This window comes from Hemitrygon akajei, chromosome 9 (genome assembly GCF_048418815.1).
Source record: "Hemitrygon akajei chromosome 9, sHemAka1.3, whole genome shotgun sequence".
NCBI lineage: Eukaryota > Metazoa > Chordata > Chondrichthyes > Myliobatiformes > Dasyatidae > Hemitrygon > Hemitrygon akajei.
The window spans coordinates 52374945-52399883 of NC_133132.1; the positions used below are offsets into that span (position 1 = coordinate 52374945).

At 44.0% G+C, this 24939-nt stretch overlaps 1 protein-coding gene across 1 annotated transcript in view; it reads right to left on the reverse strand.

Annotated features, from left to right (window-relative positions):
- The window catches only part of mertka (c-mer proto-oncogene tyrosine kinase a), a 177379-nt gene that overhangs the window by 31272 nt on the left and 121168 nt on the right, over positions 1–24939 (reverse strand). The window contains exons 9-10 of the mRNA XM_073055966.1: positions 7253–7412; positions 3769–3922 (exon numbers count right to left, since the gene is read on the reverse strand). Of these exons, the coding sequence (XP_072912067.1) occupies positions 3769–3922; positions 7253–7412 (314 nt within the window). The remainder of the gene's footprint in view (positions 1–3768; positions 3923–7252; positions 7413–24939) is intronic.

Below are 24939 nucleotides of genomic sequence, written 5' to 3' on the forward strand. Positions count from 1 at the left end.
TACAGAGGGAGGCGATGGGCAGGCAAGGAGATAACATGAGAGGGGAAAAAGGGATGGGAATGGTGAAAGTGGAGGAGGGGAGGCAATCCTGGAAGTTTGAGAAATCGATGTTCATGCCATCGGGTTGGAGGCTAAGGTGTTGTTCCTCGAACCTAAGTGTGGCCTTATCACGACAGTGAGGAGGTCATGGGTGGGAATGGGAAGTGGTATTAAAATGTGTGGCCACTTGGAGATCCCGCTTGTTCTGGCAGATGGAGCGTGGATGCTCGGCGAAGCGGTCTCCCAATCAAATGTTTAGGAGTTCCCATTACGGACTGAACAAATATGTACATCCATACACAAGTACACTGAAGGAGGATAAGAGAATAAGAAAACAGAATGTACAACATAGAGTTACAGTTACAGATCAAATGCAGGGGAGGGAGACAAGAGCCAGATTGAGATATAGTAGATTAAAGGGTCCTTGACCCGAAACACTAACTTTCCTTTTCTCTCCACTTGGTGCTGCCTGGGCTGCTGAGCGCTTTCAGTATTTGCTGTTCTTGTCTCAGATTTTCAGGACCTGCAGTTTTATGTTTTTAAGTTTCAAGTGTTAATCGGCTTCTCGAAAATATGTACACTAAACACAGGGGGCAGGCAACAGTCAGAAGGTCGAGTGATTAACAGGACACAGCCATCTCTTGCACTGGCAAGAACCTTAAAAAGGAATAAACTCTGAGGCATACTGCTGCCTTACATCTCCAGCAAGCCAGGTTCAATGCTGAACTCTGATAACTGTCAGTCTGGAGTTTGCACGCTCTCCCTGTGACAGTGGGTTTCCTCCCATATCCCAACGACTTTGAGGGTTAGTAGCTTAATTGGCCAAGGTAGATTACACCTGGTGAAGGTAGGTGAGTGGTAGAATCTGTGGGAAAGTTAGTGGGAATGTGGGAGGAAGATGGGCTATGTTAGGATTGGCTATTTGTTAAATTAAAACTGATAAATTGGTTTATTATTGCCACATGTACCAAGGTACAATGAAAAACATAGTGTTAGATCACAAGATTAGTCCAGGGGAAAACAATAACAGAATGCAGAATACAATGTTACAATTACAGAGAAAGTGCAGTACAGGTAGGCAATAAGGTACAAGGCCAAAACACTTCAGAGGTCAGGAATCTACTTAATGTGAGAGGATTGCTCAACAGTGGGATATAGAGACTGTCCTTGAGCCTGGCCATAGGAGTTTTCAGGCTTTTTTATCTTCTGCCTGACTGGGGTGGGGAGAAGGAACAATGTCCAGAATGGATTGGGATCTTCGATTACATTAGCCACTTGCAGAGCTAGCAAGCAGTGTAGACGGAGTCCATGGAGGGGAGGCAGGTTTCCAGGATGCGCTCAGCCGTGTCCACAGCTCTCTGCAGTTTCTTGCGATCACAGGCAGGGCCGTTGCCATATCAAATTGTGGTGCATATGGATAGGATGCTTTCTATGGTGCATCAATAAAACCAGTGAGTGTCAAAGTAGATATGCCAAATTTCTTTAGCCTCCTGAGGAAGTAGAGGCATTGCGTGCTGTCTTGGCCATGGTGTCCATGTGGTCATCAGTTTGGTGTTTGGCAGGGAACTGGTGGGCACAAGTGACTTTTTCAGTGCTGTATCTCCATGTAATTCCATAACACCAATGGTCAGGAGCTATAGTAGGTAGCACTTCTTTGTGCAATGGTTAGTGGAAAAATAACACTTTCCCCCCTCAATAAAACCAGAAGAGACTCAATAGAAAACTTTCTTTTAAGAAAGAGAAAGGCACCAAGGATCATGTAACCAAGTTGCATGCATGGAGGTTATATATAGTTCAGTCATAAGCTAAGTGGATAATTGCTATTCCGGTGCTTAATGTGCAGCTTAACAAGAATCAAGCAGCAGATTCAGCAACAATTTCAGCCACTGTGCAATTATTGCACAGAGAGCTGGGATGTTCCCCGGAGTTATTAGCAACTCAAGAGTTAACCGAAGCTTCAAAATAGAAGCTTGATTTCTTGTGAAGGAATTCCCAACATTTTGGCAAGGAGAGAATCAACAGGTGTAACAGAATGGAAGGAAATCCTGATCATGGTATCCTGCTGAAACCCAATTCTACAGCGGTAGTAAATAAAGGACCATGTTGTTTCTTGAAGCTTTTTGTGGTAACTTCTGCTGTTGGCTGGATTTAGACCTGCAACCTTCAGTGTGATTTTGCTTAGAAAGTGCAAGTGGAAGAAAAAAGCTAAAGTAATTAAAGGCCCCACCCACCCCATGCATTCTCTCCTCTGCCCCCTCCTCCCCCGCACCATGAGGCAGAAGATACAAAGGCTTGAAAGCATGTACCTCCAGGCTTAAGGAGAGCTTCTATCCCACTGTTTGAAGATTATTGAATAAGATGGACTCCTGATCTCAAACGTAGCCTTTCACCTGATGGTATGCTTGCATTGCCCTGTCTCTAACTGCAACATTATATTCTGCATCCTGTTCGTGCTCTTCCCTTCTGCTACCTCAGTCTACTTCCGTGATCTGGTGTGTACAGGTGGTCAGCAACAAAAACTTTTCCACTGTATCTCTATACTTGTGATAATAACCAATTACCATACAACGGCCTTGGAGGCCTGCGTGAACAGTACTAGAACATGATGTCTTATAAAATAGATTGACGAATTACCAGATAGATTTTTAAAAAAGCAAGAATTGAGAAGAAGAATTAAACAGGTCAGAAATTCAGTGCCAGGTGGAACTTGAGATATATACACATGCTCAGCTTGCCAAGGCTACCTCTACACATCTAGAATTCACAGGAGGAAATGCTTTTGATCTATGACTATATATTTCAACATTGTCTTGGACCTACGTTCACTGGCCTCATTTTCTACAACTTCCTCAAAAACGTTTCATCCAGACAGATAAACAACCAGTGTGACTAAACAGAAGAAAATCCAAAAAAACACACACAAAATGCTGGAGGAACTCAGCAGGTCAGGCAGCATCTATGGAAATGAATAAACGATCGACGTTTTGGGCCGAGACCCTTCTTCAGCTTCTGACAAAAATGCCCATCTGAGTTAGACTTACTTGCCTTTATTTGGCTCATTTACATCTAATCCCTTTCCTATCGCTGTACCTACCCGAGTGTCATTTGAATACTACTAATGCACCTGCCTCAATTACTTCCACTGGCAATTCATTCCATATACTGACCACCCTCTGGGTGAAAAGGTTCCCCCCTCAGGTTGCTATTAAATCTCTTTCCTCTCATCTTAAACATGACCTGATTGTCCAACCCTGGGAATGTGCACATGCACCCCATCTCTGCCCCTCATGATTTTACAGTATATACCTCTGCTTGAGTGTTCCAATGTTAACTTCTCTTTTGGCACTGACAAGAGGGGAGGAATGGCCCAATAGCAGGAAATCTTGAGTGAATGTTTCAGACATTTATTCAAAGAATTTTAGAACCTTATGGCAACAGACTAGTCCATTCTGCCCATCACAATGATGCTGGCTCAAGAATAGAACTTCCATTAACTTCTACGTCAAACATTTGTCAAAGATTCCCAAATAAAGGTGATATTTTAAACCAATGGAAAATTTGCTAGGCACGGGTTTAAAAAAAAAGCTATGAGATAATTAAGTCTGGTCCGTGATATCTTCTCCTGTTTTTAGCAAACCTGGATATCTAGCTAATAGATTTTTCTTGCACAAGCAATATTCAGAAATTAACTGAAGGGAAAAGTGGAACATTTAACTAAAAGATACCTACCCGAATCTAGTCTCTTTCGCTCGCTTTTTGACAGCTGTAACAATCACGGCTGCCATGACAATGCAGATAAAAATCACTCCAATCAGGACCATCTGTAAGTGACCATTTTTACCACTGGTAGCTGGAGCAGTCGAGACTGGTGAAAGGACCTCATCTGTGAGAAAAATAGGTACAAGGAAATTAGCTCTGGATTCAATGGTAAACCAACGGCAGGCATTACTATAGAAGCTACTTCCAATTTATTCTAACTGTAAGACTACAAGACCAGAATTAGGATACTAGGCACATTGAGTTTACTCAAGCAGGGGTGATTTTCTTTCTCAACCTCATTCTCCTACCTTCTCCAAGTAACCCTTAAACCCCTTACTGAACTAAAACCCATTAACCTTGTCTTAAATATACCCAGTAAGTTCACCTCCACAGCTATCTGAGGGAATGAATTCCACAAAGGGAAACATTCTCCCATGTCCATTATATCCAGGTCTTTCAGGTGGTTTCAATGAGATTCCCCCCTCTCATCTTTCTGAGCTCCACAAAGGATAGACCCAGCGACATTAACCACTCATATGTTAATGCTGGTTTTTTCCCTTAAGACTGCAATGCAGCAATAATTTTCTTTTTTTTTCCTCCACGGGTTTATTGCATCATTCAATTAGTTTATCAAAGGGTAAAGACACTCCAAGACATATTAAAGCAGGGGTTCCTAACCTGGCATTCATGGACCCCTTGGTTAATGGTAGGAGTCCATAGCATTAAAAGGTTGGGAAGCCCTGAACTAAAGAAAAGTTGAAGAAATGAGTCAGTGTCTTTACAAAAACAGAGCAGCAAGACAAATCATTACAGAATGCCAAGTTCTCTTAAGTGTGGTAATCAACACATTGTGTTCCAATTGCTGGACCAGTATCTAAAGGCCAGCAATACTGATTGGATCAGTGCTTGAAAACCACCATGGCAGCTGACGTGTCTAGACAGAAGAAATTAAATAAATCTAGGAAAACAAAAATATTGTAAAAATATGTATGGTTCCCTTGCGTCTTCAGAAAAGGAAGACAGACATCCTTATCAGACCCGGCCTACATATGATATCATATTTACCAAAGAGGTTGTCTCATATGACTTTAGTTATAAAGGCAAGTCACAACAGGCCATTTTATGAATGAATTGAAAAAGGTACTGAAGCATTGGTATTAGATGCCAATGTCAGCCAAGGAGGAACTAAAACAGACAAATCATCTTTCAACAAAGAATAAAATGATAGTGTTTTGAGGCATAAATTCAGGATTGCTGATGCAACATGGCTTGTTTTCTGTTCAGGATGTCATACCAGCTGCATCATTCATTTGCATTTTGAGATCTGAGAGTCGCTGGCATGGCTCATCGTAAATTTCCCTTGAGAAGGTTGTGGTGAGTCACGTTCTGGCATTGCTGCAGCCTTTCTTGTGGAGATACTCCCAAAATGAGGATGGGGGTGGAAATCCCAGGATTTAGACCCAAAAGCTGGTGATATATCAGTATGGTGTGCAACTTGGGAAAGGACTCTGCAGAGGTTAGAGTTTTCAAATGACTGCAGCTCTTGGTGGTCGATGTCAGGGATTTGGGAGGTGCTGTTGGTGTTATCCAAGTGAATGTCTACAACCACATTGTACTAATCAATGACACCCCCCCCCCCCCCCATCACTGTTGGTGAAGAGGGCAGACCAATCGGATGGTTATTATCCGGATTAGATACATCCTGATTCTTGTCAATGGGACATACCTGGGCAGGCTTTCCCCCTGTCTGCACCCTCTAACTGTACTGGAATAGCTTGGCTAGAGGAACAGACAGTTCTGGAGCACAGAGTTTTGACATTAAAGCTGGGAGAGTGTCTGGTCATCTTTATGGTAGCTGATATTCCTCCAGGTCATTTCCCAATTTCACATGTAACGAATCAAGACTGTCCTGGTTTCAGGTACAAACTGAGATAGACCATTTAGTCAGCACTTCTGAGAGAATATGCTTGAGACTAGTGTGGCTTCAGCACACATGTGGTGAGCTCACTGCCAAATTCCCCCTCCCGTTAGCTGGTTAAATATCCACTCCCAATGGAGACTAGATGGGGTGGGGCTGCAGAGCTTTGATATTGTCCAGTGGTTGTGATTGTGAGGTCACTAAGCTTTATCATATCCTGTTTAGCATGCAGGCATTCCTGTGTTCTGGCTTCACTAGGTTGGCATCTCCTCATTTTTAGACAGGCCTAGTATTGTTCCCTTCTGCAGAATTCATGGAACCAGGGCTGGTTCCTTGGGTTGGCAACAGAAGAGCAAGGATATGGTGGACCAGGAGGTTAAAGTCTGTGTATCTGTGATGTTTTACAGTGAGTCATGGATGCCCAGTTTACAGCTGCTAAATCTAGTCTGAGTCATGAGTCTATTTCATCTAATGCCACGCAACACAGTGTAGAATGCCCTGGATGTGGAGACTTTGCCTCCAGAAGACTCCATGGTGCTTACCTTTACCAGTCCTGTAGCATTTACCTATAACAGAAGCTTCCATAGTCAAGTACATTTATCCCTCATGTTGGCTTACTAACCAACTACCACAGACCAAGCTTAGCAGCTTATGTCTAGGATTCAGGCAGCTCAATCAGTGATGGTGCCACCAAGACACTCCTGGTGATGGATAATGAAGTCCACCAGCACAGTGGACATTTGGTGCTCTTGTTACTTCCTGTGGTTCTTCCAAGTTTTGCTCAACATGGAGGAGCAATAATTCAACAGCAGATAGAGCAGTTGGTGATAAATCAGGAGGTGGCTTCTTTGCCTATGTTTAACGAGCCCACTGGTCTAATTTCTAGCTTGAGGGCTGTTCCCTCCCAGATGGATATCACCACACTGCTACCACCTCAGGTGGGTATGTCCTGCTGGCGGGCCAGTGAAGGAGAAATCTTATATTTTGTCCAATACATCAGGTTCTGCGAGTCTGACTTTGTCAGTCTGTGGGACAGTTCCCATAATGCTTTGGAAGAGGATGCTACTAGGTCAATTTAACTGGAAGCAACTTTCACATGTTCAAATTTAGTGCCCAGACTAGTGGCCTGTCCACTTTCACTCTTTGTCTGTTTGAATGTAGTGGTAATGGTACAAATAAATGACTTGCTTAACCAAATTAGAGGATATTTAAGAGCTAACTGCATGTTGAGGTGTTTGTATTTTAGGACAGTGACGTTTGATATCAGCAGGGTATAAAAACAAGCCCATGCACAAAATCACCAAAGATTATTTTAACAGCTTGCTAAGACTTGGCATTCAAAGTTAAAAATGAATACTTCAAACATATGAACTGTAAATGAGTAAGACAACATTTAAGAAACTGGATCTAATTCCAATTAATTAGAAGAAAGTAAGGCATCCCACATTCAGTCCCTCACATGCGTTCCTCTCCATGGAAATCTTTTCATCTAATTTGTCACACTGCCATTTTTTAATAAAACAAAGCAATAGTTACCAATACTTTCAACAAACACATGCACAGGTTTGCTGTAAGGTCCAACTCCAACTTTAGTATATGCAGCCACTTGGACCTTGTACGTAACGTTTGTTGTCTGAACATCGATTGTGCCTTGATTAATGTTCTCACCGGCATCCAATGCAAGTGATTTTATAACCTGGAAATTATACAAAACAAATAAAAATAGTTTCACATGTGGTTACTATGCAATGAGATCCTATCATCAATATGAGCCCACAGCATCCAAGTATCTCACCATCCACAAGAGAAACCATAAAAACCATCTGCTAAAGTAAATCAAAAATTAGTTGCTAGAAATGTGAAATAAGAACAAAATTCTGGAATCACTTTGCAAGGCAACATCCATGAAGAGAGGAACAGTTAATGTTTCAGGTCAAAGACTCTTCAAAAGTACTGAGAAAACCACCCTGGACATTCTCTCTTCACCCTCCCTCCCTCATCAGGCAGGAGGTACAAACACCTGAAAACACTAGCTTCTACCTGCTGGTACAAGACTACTGAATGGTAATTTTATATGATGAAATCTCGACCTGACAATTAATCTCCCCGTGGCTCTTGCACTGTCTGCTTACACCACACTTTCTCTGCAACTGTAAAACTTCATCCAGTCCCTATGAAAGGTCTCAGCCTGAAATGTCAACTGTATGCTTTTCCATCGAAAAACCTGCTCGAGTTCTCTAGCATTTTGTGTGTGTTCCTGCATTCCGTTATTGTTTTTACCTTGTACTACCTCAATGTACTAGCATGATGAAATAACCTGTATGGCTGGCATGCAAAACAACAGCTTTCCACTGTACCTCAGTACAAGTGACAATAATAAACCAATTTGGAATTGTACCAAGAAACATTTGCCTTGCATACCATATCTTCCGGTTAAGATGAGGCCAAGCTGCAGTCTCTGCTGAAGTTGTGGCACAGATTTTTTTTTGGGGGGGTGATACTTTTAGATTCATAAGGATGGTTTTGGGAACAGGGAAGGGAGTTAGGGGCAGGGATGTGGAGGAAATTAAAGGACATCCCAGAGTCTAAGCCTTCCCTCTGTGTTCAAAGGCCTACGACTTGGATGGTTGGATGCGGGCAGGCAGGCCACCGAGGATAAGGGCTGATGCACCAACCCCCCCCCCCCCCCCCCCCGCCATTAGATCAGCGAGTCAAAGCTCTGTTCCCTGACCTGATACCATGCAGGCAGAAGGAATAAGAGCCAGTGACCCCCCCCCCCCCCCCACCGACATGCGAATTGACAAGACCGGATTTCAAGGCCAAGTGTTTGGGTCCCATCATCAGCGAGCCTGTTGTTTACAGTCTGTGGTTCAGATCCTTCTTCATCATTATCGAGCCCTGCATTGATACCAAAGATCAAAGTCCCAAGGTCAATCGGAAGCCAGAAACCCCTGTCTGAAAATCTCTGAGTCCGGTGGGACATCGAAGGCACAATGTCTGTGAGTCCACAGCCGCCGGACTCTGTGGAAAAGACAGACTGCCTTGGGGTTAAAGGGCTCTGTATGAGCAAAGGTGGCTGGGTGGGTGGGAGGGCGGAATGGGGCTTGTTTAGTTGTTGATGTTTTAGTGTTTGTCCATTGAGTTCTGTGCTGTTCTGCTGAGCATTGCTGGCATGCTACATTGGCACCAGAACGTATGGTGCCACTTGTGGGTTGTCCCCAGCAAATCCCTGGGTGTGTCAGCTGTTAACACAAACGTCACATTTCACTGTTTTGCTGTACATGTGACACATAATTCTGAATCTATTCATACAGATCAAATCATTATACACAGTGCATTGAGGTATAAAAAGAAGAAACAATGCAGAATAAAGTGGAACAGCTGCAGGGAAAGAACAGTGCAGACGAACAATAAGGAGCAAGGTCACAGTAATCATACAAGACCAGAAACTTTGTTTTGCTGACACTGAGGGAAAGGTGGTGCTCATGACACCATGTTATAAGCTCTCTATTTCCTTCAAACCTACTATATTTGAAAAAAGGTCCACCAGAGAGGTATTATCTGCAAACTTACAGTTAGAGCAGAATTTGGCTGTGTCATCACAGGGAACAGAGTCAGGAGCTGACACACACAACCTTGTGTCCTCACCAGGGTTTAGAATAATTGAGGCAGAGACATCGCTACCTACCCTTACTAACTGATCTGTTGATTAGGGAGTCAGGGATCCAATTGCATAGGGAGGCATTGACTCCCAGCGTCCAGTGTGTCACGATGAGTTTGCCTGGAATTATAGTATTGAAGGCGGAGCTGTTGTCAATAAACAATAGTCTGATGCGGGAGTGTCGGGCCAGAGAGATGGAGTCTGCCACAGACCCATTTCAGCAGAAGGCAAACTACAGTGGGTCGAGGTTATCTAGAGAACTGGAGTTGATATGTGCCTTTACCAGCCTCTCAAAGCACTTCATGACGGTGGCAGTTTCTGCAACGTCAGTGGTCATAGTATTCTTGGACAGAAGGGAAAAACAAGGCATCATAAAGCTGTTTGGTCTCTTACTTTGAAATTATGATCTTGTTCCCATTAGCATTTTTATTTTTCCCCATTCAAGGCAGCACATTAACACAAAGCTGGATAACCCTCGCCAGTCTTTAGAAGACAAGCCGGAGAAGGTATGGCCATCTGCTCAGTCTGAGTGTGGACATCTCCCACACGATCTCTTCCTTGGAAAGATCAATGTCTGCTGATATCACAGCCATTCACTCTCTCCTCTAAAACCATTAAACAGTAGGTATCCTCAACCTTTCGAACTTCTGCTCTGAACTCTGGCATGGGTCTCCAAAGCAAACCTTTCTGCCACAGAGGCTGGCCACATTACTAATGCAGCCAAGTTTAAAAGACAAGCTTCCACAAATAACCACAAAATAAAATCACAAAAATAAAAGGCACTGAACTCCGAAATTATAAATGTTCTTGACTTGATGTCGCCTGCATGTCAGATTAATCATGAGCCAGCTGCTCCAAATGAGATTTGACCTGATAACTTTTGATAAGTAAACGAACAAGACGTGAGTCAAGCACATTAAATTAAACAAGTATTCATACACTGGTCAGCAGGGATATTATAAAATAAGTAAACTAGTTTAGATTCCAATCCTATTTTCAGGATTCCTACAAAAAAAAGACACTTGTTGGAATATCTTAGCTCCAGGTTAGGTCGACATCTGAAGCAGGTCATATGCCAATGAGTACTGGAAATCACTGCAGAGAAATGTGGAGAAGAGTGATCTGGAACTCAATGTGTGTTAGTCCAGTTGTTCTGAAGATTGCAAGTACAGTCATCAATTTAGCAGCTGCACTGACTCACCACTTATTTCAATGAATTTGACATGCCACCAACTCAGTGATATTCTGTGGAATGCAGCTGGCAATACACAGGACACTAATGTCTGCTTTTGCCAGCAGATGTCTCATACTTTAATGTGATAACTACTACAAATACTTTAAAATTTCTATGTTTATAGAGTGTGTGAAAATCAATTATAAACCAATATCGTCAACTGAACAATAATAAGGAAATCACGACATCTTGAGCTGTTTACCCTAAATGTCACTTGCTGATGAATCAGCCTATACCATTCCATAAAGAGTGGTGGTGCGACACAATGCCATTAATGTACGAGTTTACTGGAAGCTAAACCTTCATGACAAGCAGCAAATCGCATTGAGTGCAGTGTGACATTTAGTCACAAAGTTTAAGCCTGTGCAATGACATTTTGGCCAAACAAACACAACTGATTAAACTTACAATATGCCATTCACAAGGCTTGCATTATGTCGGATTTTTATTCAAACTATAATTTTGCGAGGTGACAGTGCCACTGGTTTTGAGCTATTACATTATCTGAAAGCTATTAAGCCTAAATCTGAAGGAGTAAATCTGGCAGAAACTAATTTCCACAACCAAAACACAACAAAAAGAAGTAAGATACATTTCTGATCATTGTTTCTTCAGATCAGTTCTAAAAATAATTGTTACAAAATTATATATTGAAAAAGTTTTATTGTGAGAGTCGAAGTAAATTAAGATGTGCGTTTCTGAAAGAGGTCGGGGTTAAAGTCAGAAAACAAATGTGATTTAATTATGTCTGGGTTAAAGTCAGAAAACAAATGTGATTTAATTATGTCTGATAAGCATGAATGCAGAAGCCCTGACAAGATTAACTGTTTGTGGAATCATTGAAGTCCTGAGATATGGACTATTGTTTTACAGAAATGTGTAAAAAAACAACTCCAAATATGGAATGGGATAAGACTATGTACCTCCCGAGTCAGGGAGGGGAGGGGTAAGGAAGAAGGATAAAACCTGCTGCCCTGTAAGGTTCAGGGTTCCCTTCTCTGAGGGAGCCCGGCTCTGCAGAACTGTTAATAAACTTTGTTTCCTTGAATTTGTCTTGAAGCCATTATTCGGGAACGTGGCTCGTTTCTGACAACTTGGGGGCTCGTCCGGGATCCACACTCCGGCCGTGAGGGGGGCAAGGAAGGACATCGGAGAAGGTGCACCCTGCCGAGTTCGGCAGTCCCTGATTCCTTGCTCGTTGCCCCACGCGGCTTGAGCAAGTGATATCCGGCAGACTCAAGGAAACAAAGAGGGGTTGTCGAGGCAGTTGAGACAGTGAGCGATCAAGTAATTTCTGTGCACAGGACCCAGGTAAGAGATCCTGCAGTGACGTGGTACACGAGAATTGTGGAACTACGGGGTTACCCTGCAGGTGGATCCTGCAGAGAGGTAGTGCACGAGAATTGTGGAACTACGGGGTTACCCTGCAGGTGAATCCTGCAGAGACGTAGTGCACGAGAATTGTGGAACCACGGGGTAGCCTGCGTGTGGATTCCTGGGCGATCGCGGAAATACAGGTTCCGGAATTGGACAGGAGTGATCGAGCTAGGTGGGTCACATTCAAATTAAATTCCTGCAGTGACGTGGTGCGCAAGGAGTGCGGAACCACGGGGTAGCCTGCGGGTGGATAGGAACCGGGCAAGTTCTCGAGATGGGAAATAAGGGGTCTAAGAGAGAAAAGGGTAAAGGAAATCCAGGCGCCAATGATGAAAAATACCCCGGGGTACCCCCTGATAGTCCGTTGGGACGGATGTTAGAAAATTGGGATTATGGGAGGCGAAAAGGGAAGTCAAAGAAAAAAAATGATACAGTACTGTGAATTGTGGTCCCGCCAACTGATCCAAGGGTCGGCTGTGTGGTGGCCTAAGTTCGGGTCTAGCGAGGATTGGGTACAACAAGCCCTTAATCTGTACGTGAACTCAAAACCTAACGTCAAACCCGAAGTAAGTGATTATGCTCTATGCTGGTTACCAACGACAAATAGTTATAAATTGAAAACGATAAATGAAGGGGGACAGAAAAAGAATACATGGGAGGTGCTCGAGCACCTGCCGCCCCCATATGTGCCCCCTACCACTCCGCAAATCGATGACCTTGAGGAAAAGGAAAGAAAACCAAGAGATGAAGAAAGAGGGCGAAGAAACAAAAATGTGTCCCCTCCGAGAAGTCCCAATGGGAGGGGCACAAGGGGGAACAGGTTACGTAAACGTTCCCCTGACGAGCACAGAGGTTCGGACCTTTAAGAAAGAGATGAAAAATCTGTTAGAAGATCCTATGGGCCTTGCGGAACAATTGGACCAATTCCTGGGACCAAATACCTACACCTGGGATGAAATGTACTCAATAATGGGGACCCTATTCTCCGCACAAGAAAGGCAAATGATAAGACAAGCTGCAATAGCAGTCTGGGAAAGGGAGAAGCCCCAGGATGGACCAGGTGAACAAAAATTCCCATTAGTAGACCCACAATGGGATAAGCAATCGGAGGACGGAAGGAGGAATATGCGATATGTACGCGAATACATGATAAAAGGGATACAACTTCACTAAGGCCTTTGGAAGTCACCAGAACCCCGATGAAACCCCGTCAGATTTCCTGGATAGGATTCGGAAAAATATGCAACAATACACAGGAGTAGACCCAGAGACAGAGGTGGGACAACAACTAATTCGAGTAGAGCTTGTGTCCAAAGCCTGGCCAGACATTAGGAAAAAGCTGGAGAAAATGGAAGATTGGAACAGCAAGCCCTTGAGTGAATTACTCCGTGAGGCTCAGAAGGTCTTTGTCAGAAGGGACGAAGAGAAACAAAAGAAGACGGCAAGGATAATGGTCCAGACAGTGCGACAAGTAACCGCAGATAGTAGAGAGAGACAGGGACCATGGTTGGATCGAGGTAGTAGCCAGGAGCAAGGAGGAGGGCTAAGGAAGGCTTTAAGATGTTTTCACTGCAACGAAGAGGGACACTTCAGGCGCGAGTGCCCCAGATACCGACGGGAAGTGCGCTCGTATGCCATGATGGAAGATGAAGACTAGGGAGGTCGGGGGTTCCACCCCTTGGGGAAAAATCATCGGCAGGAAACCCTGGTAAACTTGAAATTAGGTCCCCAAGGGTGTGACACAACCTTCATGGTCGGCTCAGTCCTGTGAGTTATACGCGCTCCAAAGGGCTCTGATAATATTGGTAAAGAGAGTCGGAACTGTATACACTGACTCCAAATACGCCTATGGGATAGTACATACATTTGGGAAGATATGGAAAGAAAGAGGACTGATAACGGCCAGGGGAAAAGGACTGGCACATGAACAAATGTTAAGTATGACATTGGAAGCCCTAGCCTTACCGACTGAAATTGCGGTAGTGCATGTACCCGGACACCAAAAAGGATCGACACCTGATGCTGTGGGGAACCGTCTGGCGGACGAGGAGGCCAAACGGGCAGCAGTTGAAGAACCGGTGCAACTCCTGACTTTGATACCAGTGAGAGAAGGACTTACTAAACTGCCTGTGTTTACTCAAATGGAGACTGACAACATGAACCAACTAGGAGCCCAGAAAGACGCTGATGGTAAATGGAGAATCCCCGATGGAAGACAGGTGCTAAATAAGGAAGTGACCCGCAACATACTCCAACAACTGCACCAACAGACCCACTGGGGAGCGCAGGCAATGGGTGACACGGTACTTAGGGAATATGCATGCAAGGGAATCTACACTTTGGCCCAACAAGAGGTAACCGGATGTCCAACGTGCCAGCGAATAAACAAGAAAGTGATGCGATCCATCCCAAGAGGCGGCCAGCCCCTGGCCATGAGACCCTTCCATAGGATCCAAATCGACTTCACCGAGCTGCCCCAAGTGCAGAGATGGAAATACTTATTGGTAATCGTGGATCACTTTACACGCTGGGTGGAAGCATACCCAACTACTAAGGCAGATGCGCCCACAGTAGCTCGAATACTACTTGAGAACTTAATCCCCAGATAAGGAATCGTGGGGTCCATAGACTCTGACCGGGGAACACACTTCGCCTCCAAGACGCACCAGTTAATTTGCGATGCACTTGATATCGAATGGAAGTACCATACCCCGTGGCATCCCCAGAGTTCGGGAAGACTAGAACAAATGAACAGCACCCTGAAGGCACAGCTAACCAAGTTGATGTTGGAAACCAAGCTACCATGGACCAAGTGTTTGCCGATCGCTCTCCTGAGAATACGTACAGCGCCCCGGAAGGACGTAGGAGTATCTCCTTATGAGATGCTCTTTGGACCGCCATATTGGAATAAAATAGAGGGGTATCCCACACTACAGGGGGGTGATTTATTTGTAAAGAACAATTTACTGGCCTTGTCCCGTTCCTTTGCAGAACTGCGGAAAAAGGGTCTCTTGGCCCAGACTCCGCCGCTCGACTTTGCTTTACATCAGATCGTGCCTGGAGATTGGGTTCTGGTAAGGACCTGGAAGCCGAAGAAGTTACAGCCACAGTGGGAAGGCCCTTTCCAGGGCCTGCTAACAACAGAGGCGGCTGTACAGACAAAAGAAAAAGGGTGGACACACGCATCCAGGGTAAAAGGACCGGTGAAGCCCGAAAGCCGCACTGAGTGGACCTGTGTTCCCGGTGAAGAATCGTTGGTGGTGAAGCTAAAAAGGCAGCAAAAATGAACTCTATGTGGACTGTAACATTATTGACTGTAATATATTTGATTCTATATGTCGGGGAAATTGTAGGGAAATGTGACAAGTGCAGAACCGTGGTACGAGTGGGGCAGAGGGTGTTCCCAGGATCATTTGTGTCCCACTCGCATGTGAATGATCAATGCTATGATCTAAGTAAGAGAGAAGAATGTTGGGAGTATAGTAAACCTTATTACCAAGTTTATAATAAGGGCTACTCAAGGAGATAAAGATGGGCGAGTGGGGTGATAAATGGCCACCAGCTCGCATCATTAAATACTATGGACCAGCAACCTGCACCCAGGATGGGTCATGGAGATATCGTACACCGATCTATATGTTAAACCGAATTATTAGACTGCAGGCGGTGGTGGAAGTGATAACCAATCAAACGGCACTGGCATTGGAGCTGTTGGCAAAACAGCAGAGTCAGATGCGAACAGCAATATACCAGAACAGGCTGGCTGTGGATTACCTATTGGCCTCTGAAGGCGGGGCATGTGGGAAGTTCAATCTTACAAACTGTTGCCTTAAGATAGACGACAGTGGAAAGGCCGTGTTAAAAATATCCGACAAAATTCGGAAACTGGCCCACGTGCCAGTACAAAACTGGAGATCCCTGGGGAACATGAGTTGGCTAGATGGGCTACTGGGAGGTAGTTGGTGGTGCACCGCTCTCCTAGTAGCAGGCGGGGGTCTAATGATTCTCTTACTTTTGCCGTGTTTGATTCCTTGTATACGAACACTGATCAGGCGCAGTATATTCCATCTCCAGGCAGTAGCGATACCCCAACATGGGACAAACGAGCTAAAACTTATGCTATTAAAGAAGAAAGTTGACCCTCCACGGGGGGGCGGAGGAAGGACGGTGGGCCCCCTGGAAAGAGGAGAAATGCTAGCTGCTACGCACATCTTAAAAAGAAAAAGGGTGGAATTGTGAGAGTCGAAGTAAATTAAGATGTGCGTTTCTGAAAGAGGTCGGGGTTAAAGTCAGAAAACAAATGTGATTTAATTATGTCTGGGTTAAAGTCAGAAAACAAATGTGATTTAATTATGTCTGATAAGCATGAATGCAGAAGCCCTGACAAGATTAACTGTTTGTGGAATCATTGAAGTCCTGAGATATGGACTATTGTTTTACAGAAATGTGTAAAAAAACAACTCCAAATATGGAATGGGATAAGACTATGTACCTCCCGAGTCAGGGAGGGGAGGGGTAAGAAAGAAGGATAAAACCTGCTGCCCTGTAAGGTTCAGGGTTCCCTTCTCTGAGGGAGCCCAGCTCTGCAGAACTGTTAATAAACTTTGTTTCCTTGAATTTGTCTTGAAGCCATTATTCGGGAATGTGGCTCGTTTCTGACATTTATGAACACAAGGAAGTCTGCAGATGCTGGAAATCCAAAGCAACACACACAAAGACACCCCCCCCCCCCCCCCAGAGTTATAGATTTTGATGTTCTGTGTTTTGTGCTGCATCTTTCTTGTTTTTTTTTGTGTGCAGGGGAGGGGGATTTAGGGACCAATGTGCCTATTCCATTTTTGTTCATTTTATTTGTGCAGGGAGGAGGGATTGGGGTTGACGATTGTGATACCGTTCTCTCCCATCTTTGTTTTGTGGCTATCTGGAGAAGAAGAATTTCAGAGTTGTATACTTTTATAATAAAATAACCTTTGAACAAAATACTGGAGGAACTCAGGTCAGGCGACATCTATGGCAGAATTTCTCAACCCTTTTTTTATGCCATGGAGCCTTACCATTAACCAAGGGGTCTGTGGGCTCCAAGTTCGGAATGCCTGATGAATGGAGGGAACTAAACAGTTACAACTGTTTAAATATTGACTGTTATTCATTTCCATGGATGCTGCTTGACCTGCTGGTTTCAAAGGTACATTTAATGTCAGAGAAGTGTATACAATATACAGCCTGAAATGCTTTTTCTTCCTCCAGCACTTTGTGGGGGTTGCTGAAGTTTTATGTAACTCCTTTGTTATTCCACTTGGATTTTGCTCTCATAACTTTCTGTAACTGTGGACTCCATCTCGTGGACTTTTACAAAATGCAAATAAGCATCTTACACTATTGCAGAATACAGAATATGAATCAGAAAATCACGAATGTAGCAGTCAACACATACATTTTCTTTCATTTTATTGAGACACAGTGCAGAATAGACCCTTCCAGCCACACCACCCAGCAATCCCCCGATTTAATCCTTGCCTAATCACAGGACAATTTACCAACCAGTACATCTTTGAGCTGTGGGAGGAAGTCAGAGAGAGAGCATACAAACTCCATACGGGCAGCGATGGATATTGAACCTATGTCGCCTATACTGTACAGCCTTGTGCTAATCACTACACTACCACAGATAACAGAATTTGGAAATGTGGTGTCTGACATTAACGAATAGTTAAGGATTAGTATGAAATGTCAAAGGGGAGCTAGTGAAAAAATTCTGAGACCCCCTTGCAGAGACATTTATATCACTGATAAACATAGGTGAGGTGCTGAAAGACTGAGGCTGTTAACTTTAGGCCCTTATTTAAGAAAGGCTGCAAGGAAAAGTCTGGAACTACTGACCTATGAGCTTAAATATCAGTGATAAGTAATTTATTGGAGAGAATCAGAGAGACAGGAAATACAATAAATTCATGAGGAAATGAAAAGACTACTCAGGAACAAACAGCAAAGCTATGTGTGAGGAAAATAGTGTCTAAGATATTTGGTTGATATTTTTCTGAAGAGGTGACCAAGAGGATAGATGAGAAAAGTGCAGTACATATTGTCTATATTCTGACATGTTGATCCATGGCCTCCCCTACCACCACCATGAGGCCACTTTCAGGTTGGAGGAGCAAGACATATTCCGTCTGGGTAGCCTCCAACCTGATGGCATGAACATCGATTTCAACATTTTAAGCAAAATTAGTGTATTACTTTTGTTTTCTACAATCTTAAGAGTGAAAGAAAGGAAAGGAGCACCATGCAAAAGTTTGGGCACCCCAAGAGATTTGAGCTCTCAGATAACTTTTACCAAGATCTCAGTCCTTAATTAGCTTGCTAGGGCTGTGGCTTGTTCACAGTCGTCGTTAGGAAAGGCCAGGTGATGCAAATTTCAAAGCTTTATAAATACTCTGACTCCTCAAACCTTGTCCCAACAATCAGCATCCATGGACTCCTCTAAGCAGCTGCCTAGCACTCTGAAAATTAAGATAAATTATGCCCACAAAGGAGGAGAAGGCTATAAGAAGATAGCAAAGCATTTTCAGGTAGCCGTTTCCTCAGTTTGTTACGTACCCCGTAACTGGGTCACTTACCAGCAAAGATAGAGAGGTCCGTTGAAGTCTGATGATACTATTTTTAAACAGTATTTATTAGTAAAAAGACACAAAAATAATATCAATGCAAATATACAGATACTATATGTCGTCAATACGAAATCTAAAGGTGCGGGTATAATAATAATCAATAAGAAATAAGCTGTATTGTTGTCTAGGGGATAATGAATTGTCCGATGGAAATATATAGTTCGTTCAGTTCATACAGGCTGCAGCCGTTGGGGAGAGAGAGATTTAGAGAAAAACTTGCCGATTCCTTTTATGATGTCAATCCTTCGAGAGTCATTGGGAAGTTGAGTTCCCTGTTGTTAGCTAAAAACCATTTTTCCGTGGCAAAGACCACCGATTCCGGGGCAAATGGAAGTGGACGCACGTGGCCTTCCACCGGCTTTCGCTATTACGGGATCGCTAGCGTGTCTTCTGGTGCGTCTGAGGGGCTGTTCCCACAGACCCTCTTTTTATCCTGACTCACAGGGTCTCAGTTGTCAATCAGGTTGGGATGATGCAATCCCTCCACCAACCTCCCCCTCGGTTCATTGCCTGGGGCTTCGATGCATAGTACAGGATGCAATACACAAGTCCGTCTCCAAGAGACAATAGCCGGTATCAATGGGTCTGCCTTTCGGAGGTCAGGACACATTCCAACCCTTTTGTGGATTCTGCATGTCTTTCTCTCATTTCCTGTGTCCCCTGAACTGACTTAATAGTGATCTTGCGATTCTCACAAAGGAGGGGGCTACCCCGCACCCTTCTCAGAGCTGTGGCACATTCGTAACAAGTTTGTAATGTAATTAAGAAATGGCAGTTAACAGGAACGGTGGAGGTCAAGTTGAGGTCTGGAAGACCAAGAAAACTGCTCATAGGATTCCTAGAAAAGAAAATCAAAACCCCCGTTTGACTGCAAAAGACCTTCAGGAAGTTTTAGCAGACTCTGGAGTGGTGGTGCACTGTTCTACTTCATGGAATTCAGAAGAAAACCTTTCCTGTGTCCTCACCACAAAATTCAGCATTAGAAGTTTGCAAAGGAACATCCTGATGCATTTTGGAAACAAGTCCTGTAGACTGATGAAGTTAAAATAGAACTTTTTGGCCACAATGAGCAAAGGTATGTTTGGAGAAAAACAGGGTGCAGAATTTCATGAAAAGAACACCTCTCCAACTGTTAAGTACGGAGGTGGATCAATCATGCTTTGGGCTTGTGTTGCAGCCAGTGGCACGTGGAACATTTCACTGGTAGAGGGAAGAATGAATTCAATTAAATACCAGCAAATTCTGGAAGCAAACATCACATCGTCTGTAAAAAAGCTGAAGATGAAAAGAGGATGGCTTCTACAACAGGATAATGATCCTAAACACACCTCAAAATCCACAATGGACTACCTCGAGAGGCGCAAGCTGAAGGTTTTGCCATGGCCCTCACAGTCCCGCGACCCAAACACCGTCGAAAATCTGTGGATAGACCTCAAAAGAGCAGTGCATGCAAGACGGCCCAAGAATCTCACAGAACCAGAAGCCTTTTGCAAGGAAGAATGGACAAAAATTCCCCAAACAAGAATTGAAAGACTCTTAGCTGGCTACATGAAGTGTTTACAAGCTGTGATACTTGTCAAAGGGGGTGTTACTAAATACTGAACATGCAGGGTGCCCAAACTTTTGCTTCGGGCCCTTTTCCTTTATTGTTATTTTGGAACTGTAAAAGATGGAAATAAAAAAAAGTCTTGCTTAAAATATTAAAGAAATGTGTCATCTTTAACTTTATGCCTTTTGGAAATCAGGTCATCTTTTACTCGCTCAGCTATTCACAGTAATAGAACTTTTGACCCCGGGGTGCCCAAACTTTTGCATGCCACTTTATTTTCCCCTCCATCTTGTGGCTTCTTCCATTCCCTACTCTGGCTCCTTCTTATCCCTTCTCTTCTCTTCACCTACCTATCACCTCCCCCTGGTACCCCTCCTCCTTCTCTTTCTTCCATGGTCCACACTCTTCTTCAATTAGATTCCATCTCCTCTAGCCCTTTACTTTCTCCACCTATCACTTCCCTGCTTCTTTCTTCATTTCCCATCCCCCACACCAACCTGGCTTCACCCATCACCTTCGAGCTTGTACAACCTTCCCCTCCCCCAGCTTCTTATTCTGGTTTCTTCTCCTTTCCTTTCCAGCCCTGATGAAGGCTCTCAGCCTGAAATGTCGACTGTTTACTTATTTCCATAGACACTACCCGACCGGCTGAGTTCCTCCAGTACTTTCTACAAGTTACTCTAGATTTCCAGCATCTGCAGAATCTCTTGTGTAGATACCGTCTACATGGACTTCAGGCTAAGCCTCTGACATGGTACCATATGTTAAGCTAATACGGAAGATCAAATCAAAGTTCAAAGTAACTTTATTATCCAAATATAAATATATATCGTCACAGAGCAATGTGTGGTTAAGTGCCTTGCTCAAGGACACAACACGCTGCCTCAGCTGAGGCTCAAACTAGCGACCTTCGGATCACTAGATCAACGCCTTAACCACTTGGCCGCGTGCCAACACATGCGACAACACCGGTGCCAAGCTGAATCGGCCCTTTCCCTTCCCTTGGACAACATCGGTGGTGTGGAGAGGGGAGACTTGCAGCATGGGCAACTGACGATCTTCTATACAACCCTGCCCAGGCCTGCACCCTGGAAACTTTCCAAGGCACAAATCCATGGTCTCTCAAGACTAATGGATGCCTATAAATATATATAGTAATAATCTCTCGAAGTCCTTGGAACCATAAATATATATATATGTATGTAGTAAATACAAGAAACACAATAGAATCAATGAAAGACCACACCCAACAGGACAGACAAACGGCCGTTTGGTCGGACAGATGGATGTATTGAGAACTTGAAATGAAGACTGTTGAAAGTGAAAGCATTGGTTGCAGGAACAGTTCAATGATGGGGCAAGTGAAGTTGAGGGAAGTTTTCCCCTCTGGTTCAAGAGCCTGATGGTTGAGGTGAGAGTCCTGACAACGCTTCCTGTAGATGTGCTCATTGCTGGGGAGGGATTTGCTCATGATGGACTGGGCCTTATCCACTACTTTTCATAGGATTTTCTGTCAAGGGAATTGGTATTTCCATACCAGGCTGTGATGCAATCAGTCAATATACTCTCCACCACTCATGACCACCACCCCAGTGTGAAGTGAGTAGAGCAGGGGGCAAAGCACATGGCCTTATACTGTACACCCGTACTGATGAAGATTGTGGAGGAGATATTGTTGCCAATCCGAACTTATTGATGTCCGCAAGTGAGGAAATCTAAGATCCAGTTTTACAAAGAGGTATTGAGGCCTAGGATTTGAAGCTTATTGACTGGTTTTTGAGGGGGGACGATGGTACTTAATGCTAAACTGCAGTCAATGAAGAGCATCCTGATGCATGCAGTTCCACAGTCCAGATATTAGGGTTGAGTAAAGAGTCAATGAGATGGCATCTGGATTTGATCTGTTATAACGGTAGGCAAATTGGAGTAGATCCAAGTCACTTTGCAAGCAGGGGTTGATATGTTTCATCAACAACTTCTCAAAACACTTCATCAGTAGATGCAAGTGTTTCTGGACGACAGTCATCGAGGCAGATTACCAAGGCCTTCTTATGCACAGGTGTAATTGCAGCCTACTTAAAGCAGGTGGGTACCTCAGGCTGCAGTAGCAAGAGGTTAAAGATATCAGTGAACACTCCAGCCAGTTGATCAACACAGTTCTTTAGGACACAGCCAGGTACCCCAGCTGGGCTAGATGCTTTCTGTGTGTTCACCCTCCTGAAGGACCACTCACGTTGATGGTCAAAGTGAGCATAAAAGGCATTGACTGAACTCATCTGGGAGCAAGACCTTGTTGATAGTGATCAGGCCTTACAACGCTTAAAGACCAGTATAATCTGACACATGATTTCATTCTGGCTGAAGGATTATTGCACTATTTAGGTGTAAGAATTAATTACTCAATCATTTAGGATATGGAGGGGCAGTCATAACAGATAATTTGAGAAAAAATATTTTAGGACTTACTTGTACTTCAAAGCCACAAGCACTCGGGTTTGATCCTGACCTCTCCAAAGACGCACGAAAATTGGTCACTGTAGATTACTCTTTAGTATAGGTACATGTTGAAAAGAATCAGAGGGATCTCGATGGCTATATGAGAAAGTTGGAGAGTTGCAGGGAAATGAGGGAGGAATGGGATCAAGGGGATTGCTCTGGCGGAAGCTGATGGAAGACCAATGAACCAATGGCCTACATGGATGTCAGGATAAACACTTGCCACACTGTTCCACCCTGCCTCAATAAAAGCCTCCATGGCTGGTTCCCTTGTCCCATCATAACCAGGCGCCTCAGGACTGTGGGTATCAAATCCAGCATAGGGCCAGACTTTCAAAGTTCCAGCCCATCTCAAACCTGGCTTTATCCAGACAATGGAAATCTAGCTGCAGCCTTAATTTTGCAATGAATGAATGAATCAAATCCAATGAAATGAAACAAAAAGGATCAGAAATACATTCAGACTGGCTAAGAAGATTACTGCTGAAGCAACACTTCTGTTATCACTTGAGATGACATTAACACAGATTGAAGTGAACTGAGAACTGAAACAGATGACTCATAAATCAACTGACTGAACAGAGTAATCATTCCAACATCAGAATCCTGTTGAAGCTGGCAGCTCAAAGACTTTGGAACTGTTAAGTCACTTCTGAATTTCACCCTGTTTTGTTCATCTCCCCCAGTTCTCACACACAAGTTCGGGCTTAAAAAAGCCTAACCTCAGCTGTCAGCTCCACTCTACCCCTCTGCTAACAGATTTACAGAAACTGCATAACTGAGTTTGACGGGCAGAGTGAGGCAGCTAATCTTTGTCACTTTGCAATTAACTCCCATTCCTGCCATCCCATGGTTTGCCAAGTCAATTCGGATCAGGTTTGAGAAAACTCAGGTAGTGAGCTGACTTGTTCCAGTATAGGTGATGGTCTGAAACTGGTCTCTCAGTCCCCGAGGTAGAGAAATGCAAGATGAACCAGTGTTTGCTGACTGATCAGTACCCAGCAACAACTATCAACTCAAAATAACAGGGGAGTGAGGGATAAGCCAAAATGATTGGGTAAACTTATTAATTTCATTAGTTACACACAAAATCATGAACCAAAGAGGTTTCCTTTGTCCCTGTACTGTTCTAAACTGTACACTGAATTATATCCATTTTTCAAGACACTAGGAGAGCAGAGAGGGTGCTGTCAAATCCCAATAAAATTCATACCTTCAGGTGAGCAAGATGTAAAACTGGTGTGAAAAATAAACTGTAAAACATTCATACCCTTTTGAAGTTTAGAATTTATTTTCCTGCTAGACACTTCCAACCAATATTGGAATACAGCACAGAGGAGGCATTCAGCCACTGTTTTGTGCTGAGCAAAAATAACAGATATCTAGGCTAACTTTACATTTCCGGTCCAGTCCACTGGCAGGTCAGCTATGAAACTCACTTTCTGAAAGTGCTGCAAGGACACAGAGGGCAAAATGGACAGATAGAAGCATAGCAGATGGTAAAAGAACACTCCGCCATTGACTCTTCTAAATGACACACCAAAAATACAGGCAGAGCAAGCAGGAAAAGGTTCCACCCACCCATTTTCCCAGAGACCCAATTTGTCACAGGTTCACCCAGATTCCAAGCCCAGACACGATCAGGAACCACTCCATCTAGCCATCACCCACACACTCCCCCCCCCCCCCCCCCCATTTGCCCTCTTTACCTTTCTTGCTCAATTCCATGCTCCAATTTCCCTCTGCTATTATGCTTCGACATCTTCAGTCCTTTAGAGATTGCGCACATGCTGGAAATCTTGAGTAACACACATTAAATGCTGGAGGAACTCAGCAAGTCAGGCAGCATCTATGGAGGGAACAAACAGTCCAAGTTTCAGGTCTTGACCTGACGTTTTGAATGTTTATTCTCTTCCAGAGGTGCTGCCTGACTTGATAAGTTCCATCCGTATTTAGTGTGTGACCTTCAGTCCTTTCTCACCTCCATTTATCATCTCCCAACTTGTGTCGCTATTTCTACTCCGCCCTCCTCCATCTACCCATCACTCATCTTCACCTGGAACCACCTATCACTTATTAGCTCTTACCCCAGTCCTGTCCTCCAACTCCTTCCAGTAAACCCTCCACCATCCAGGCCATGCCACCTTCTCACCGCTCCCATCGGGCAGCAGGTAAGTAAGAATGAGATCCCACACCACCAGGTTCAAGAACAGCTGCTTCCCTTCAACCATTCGGTTC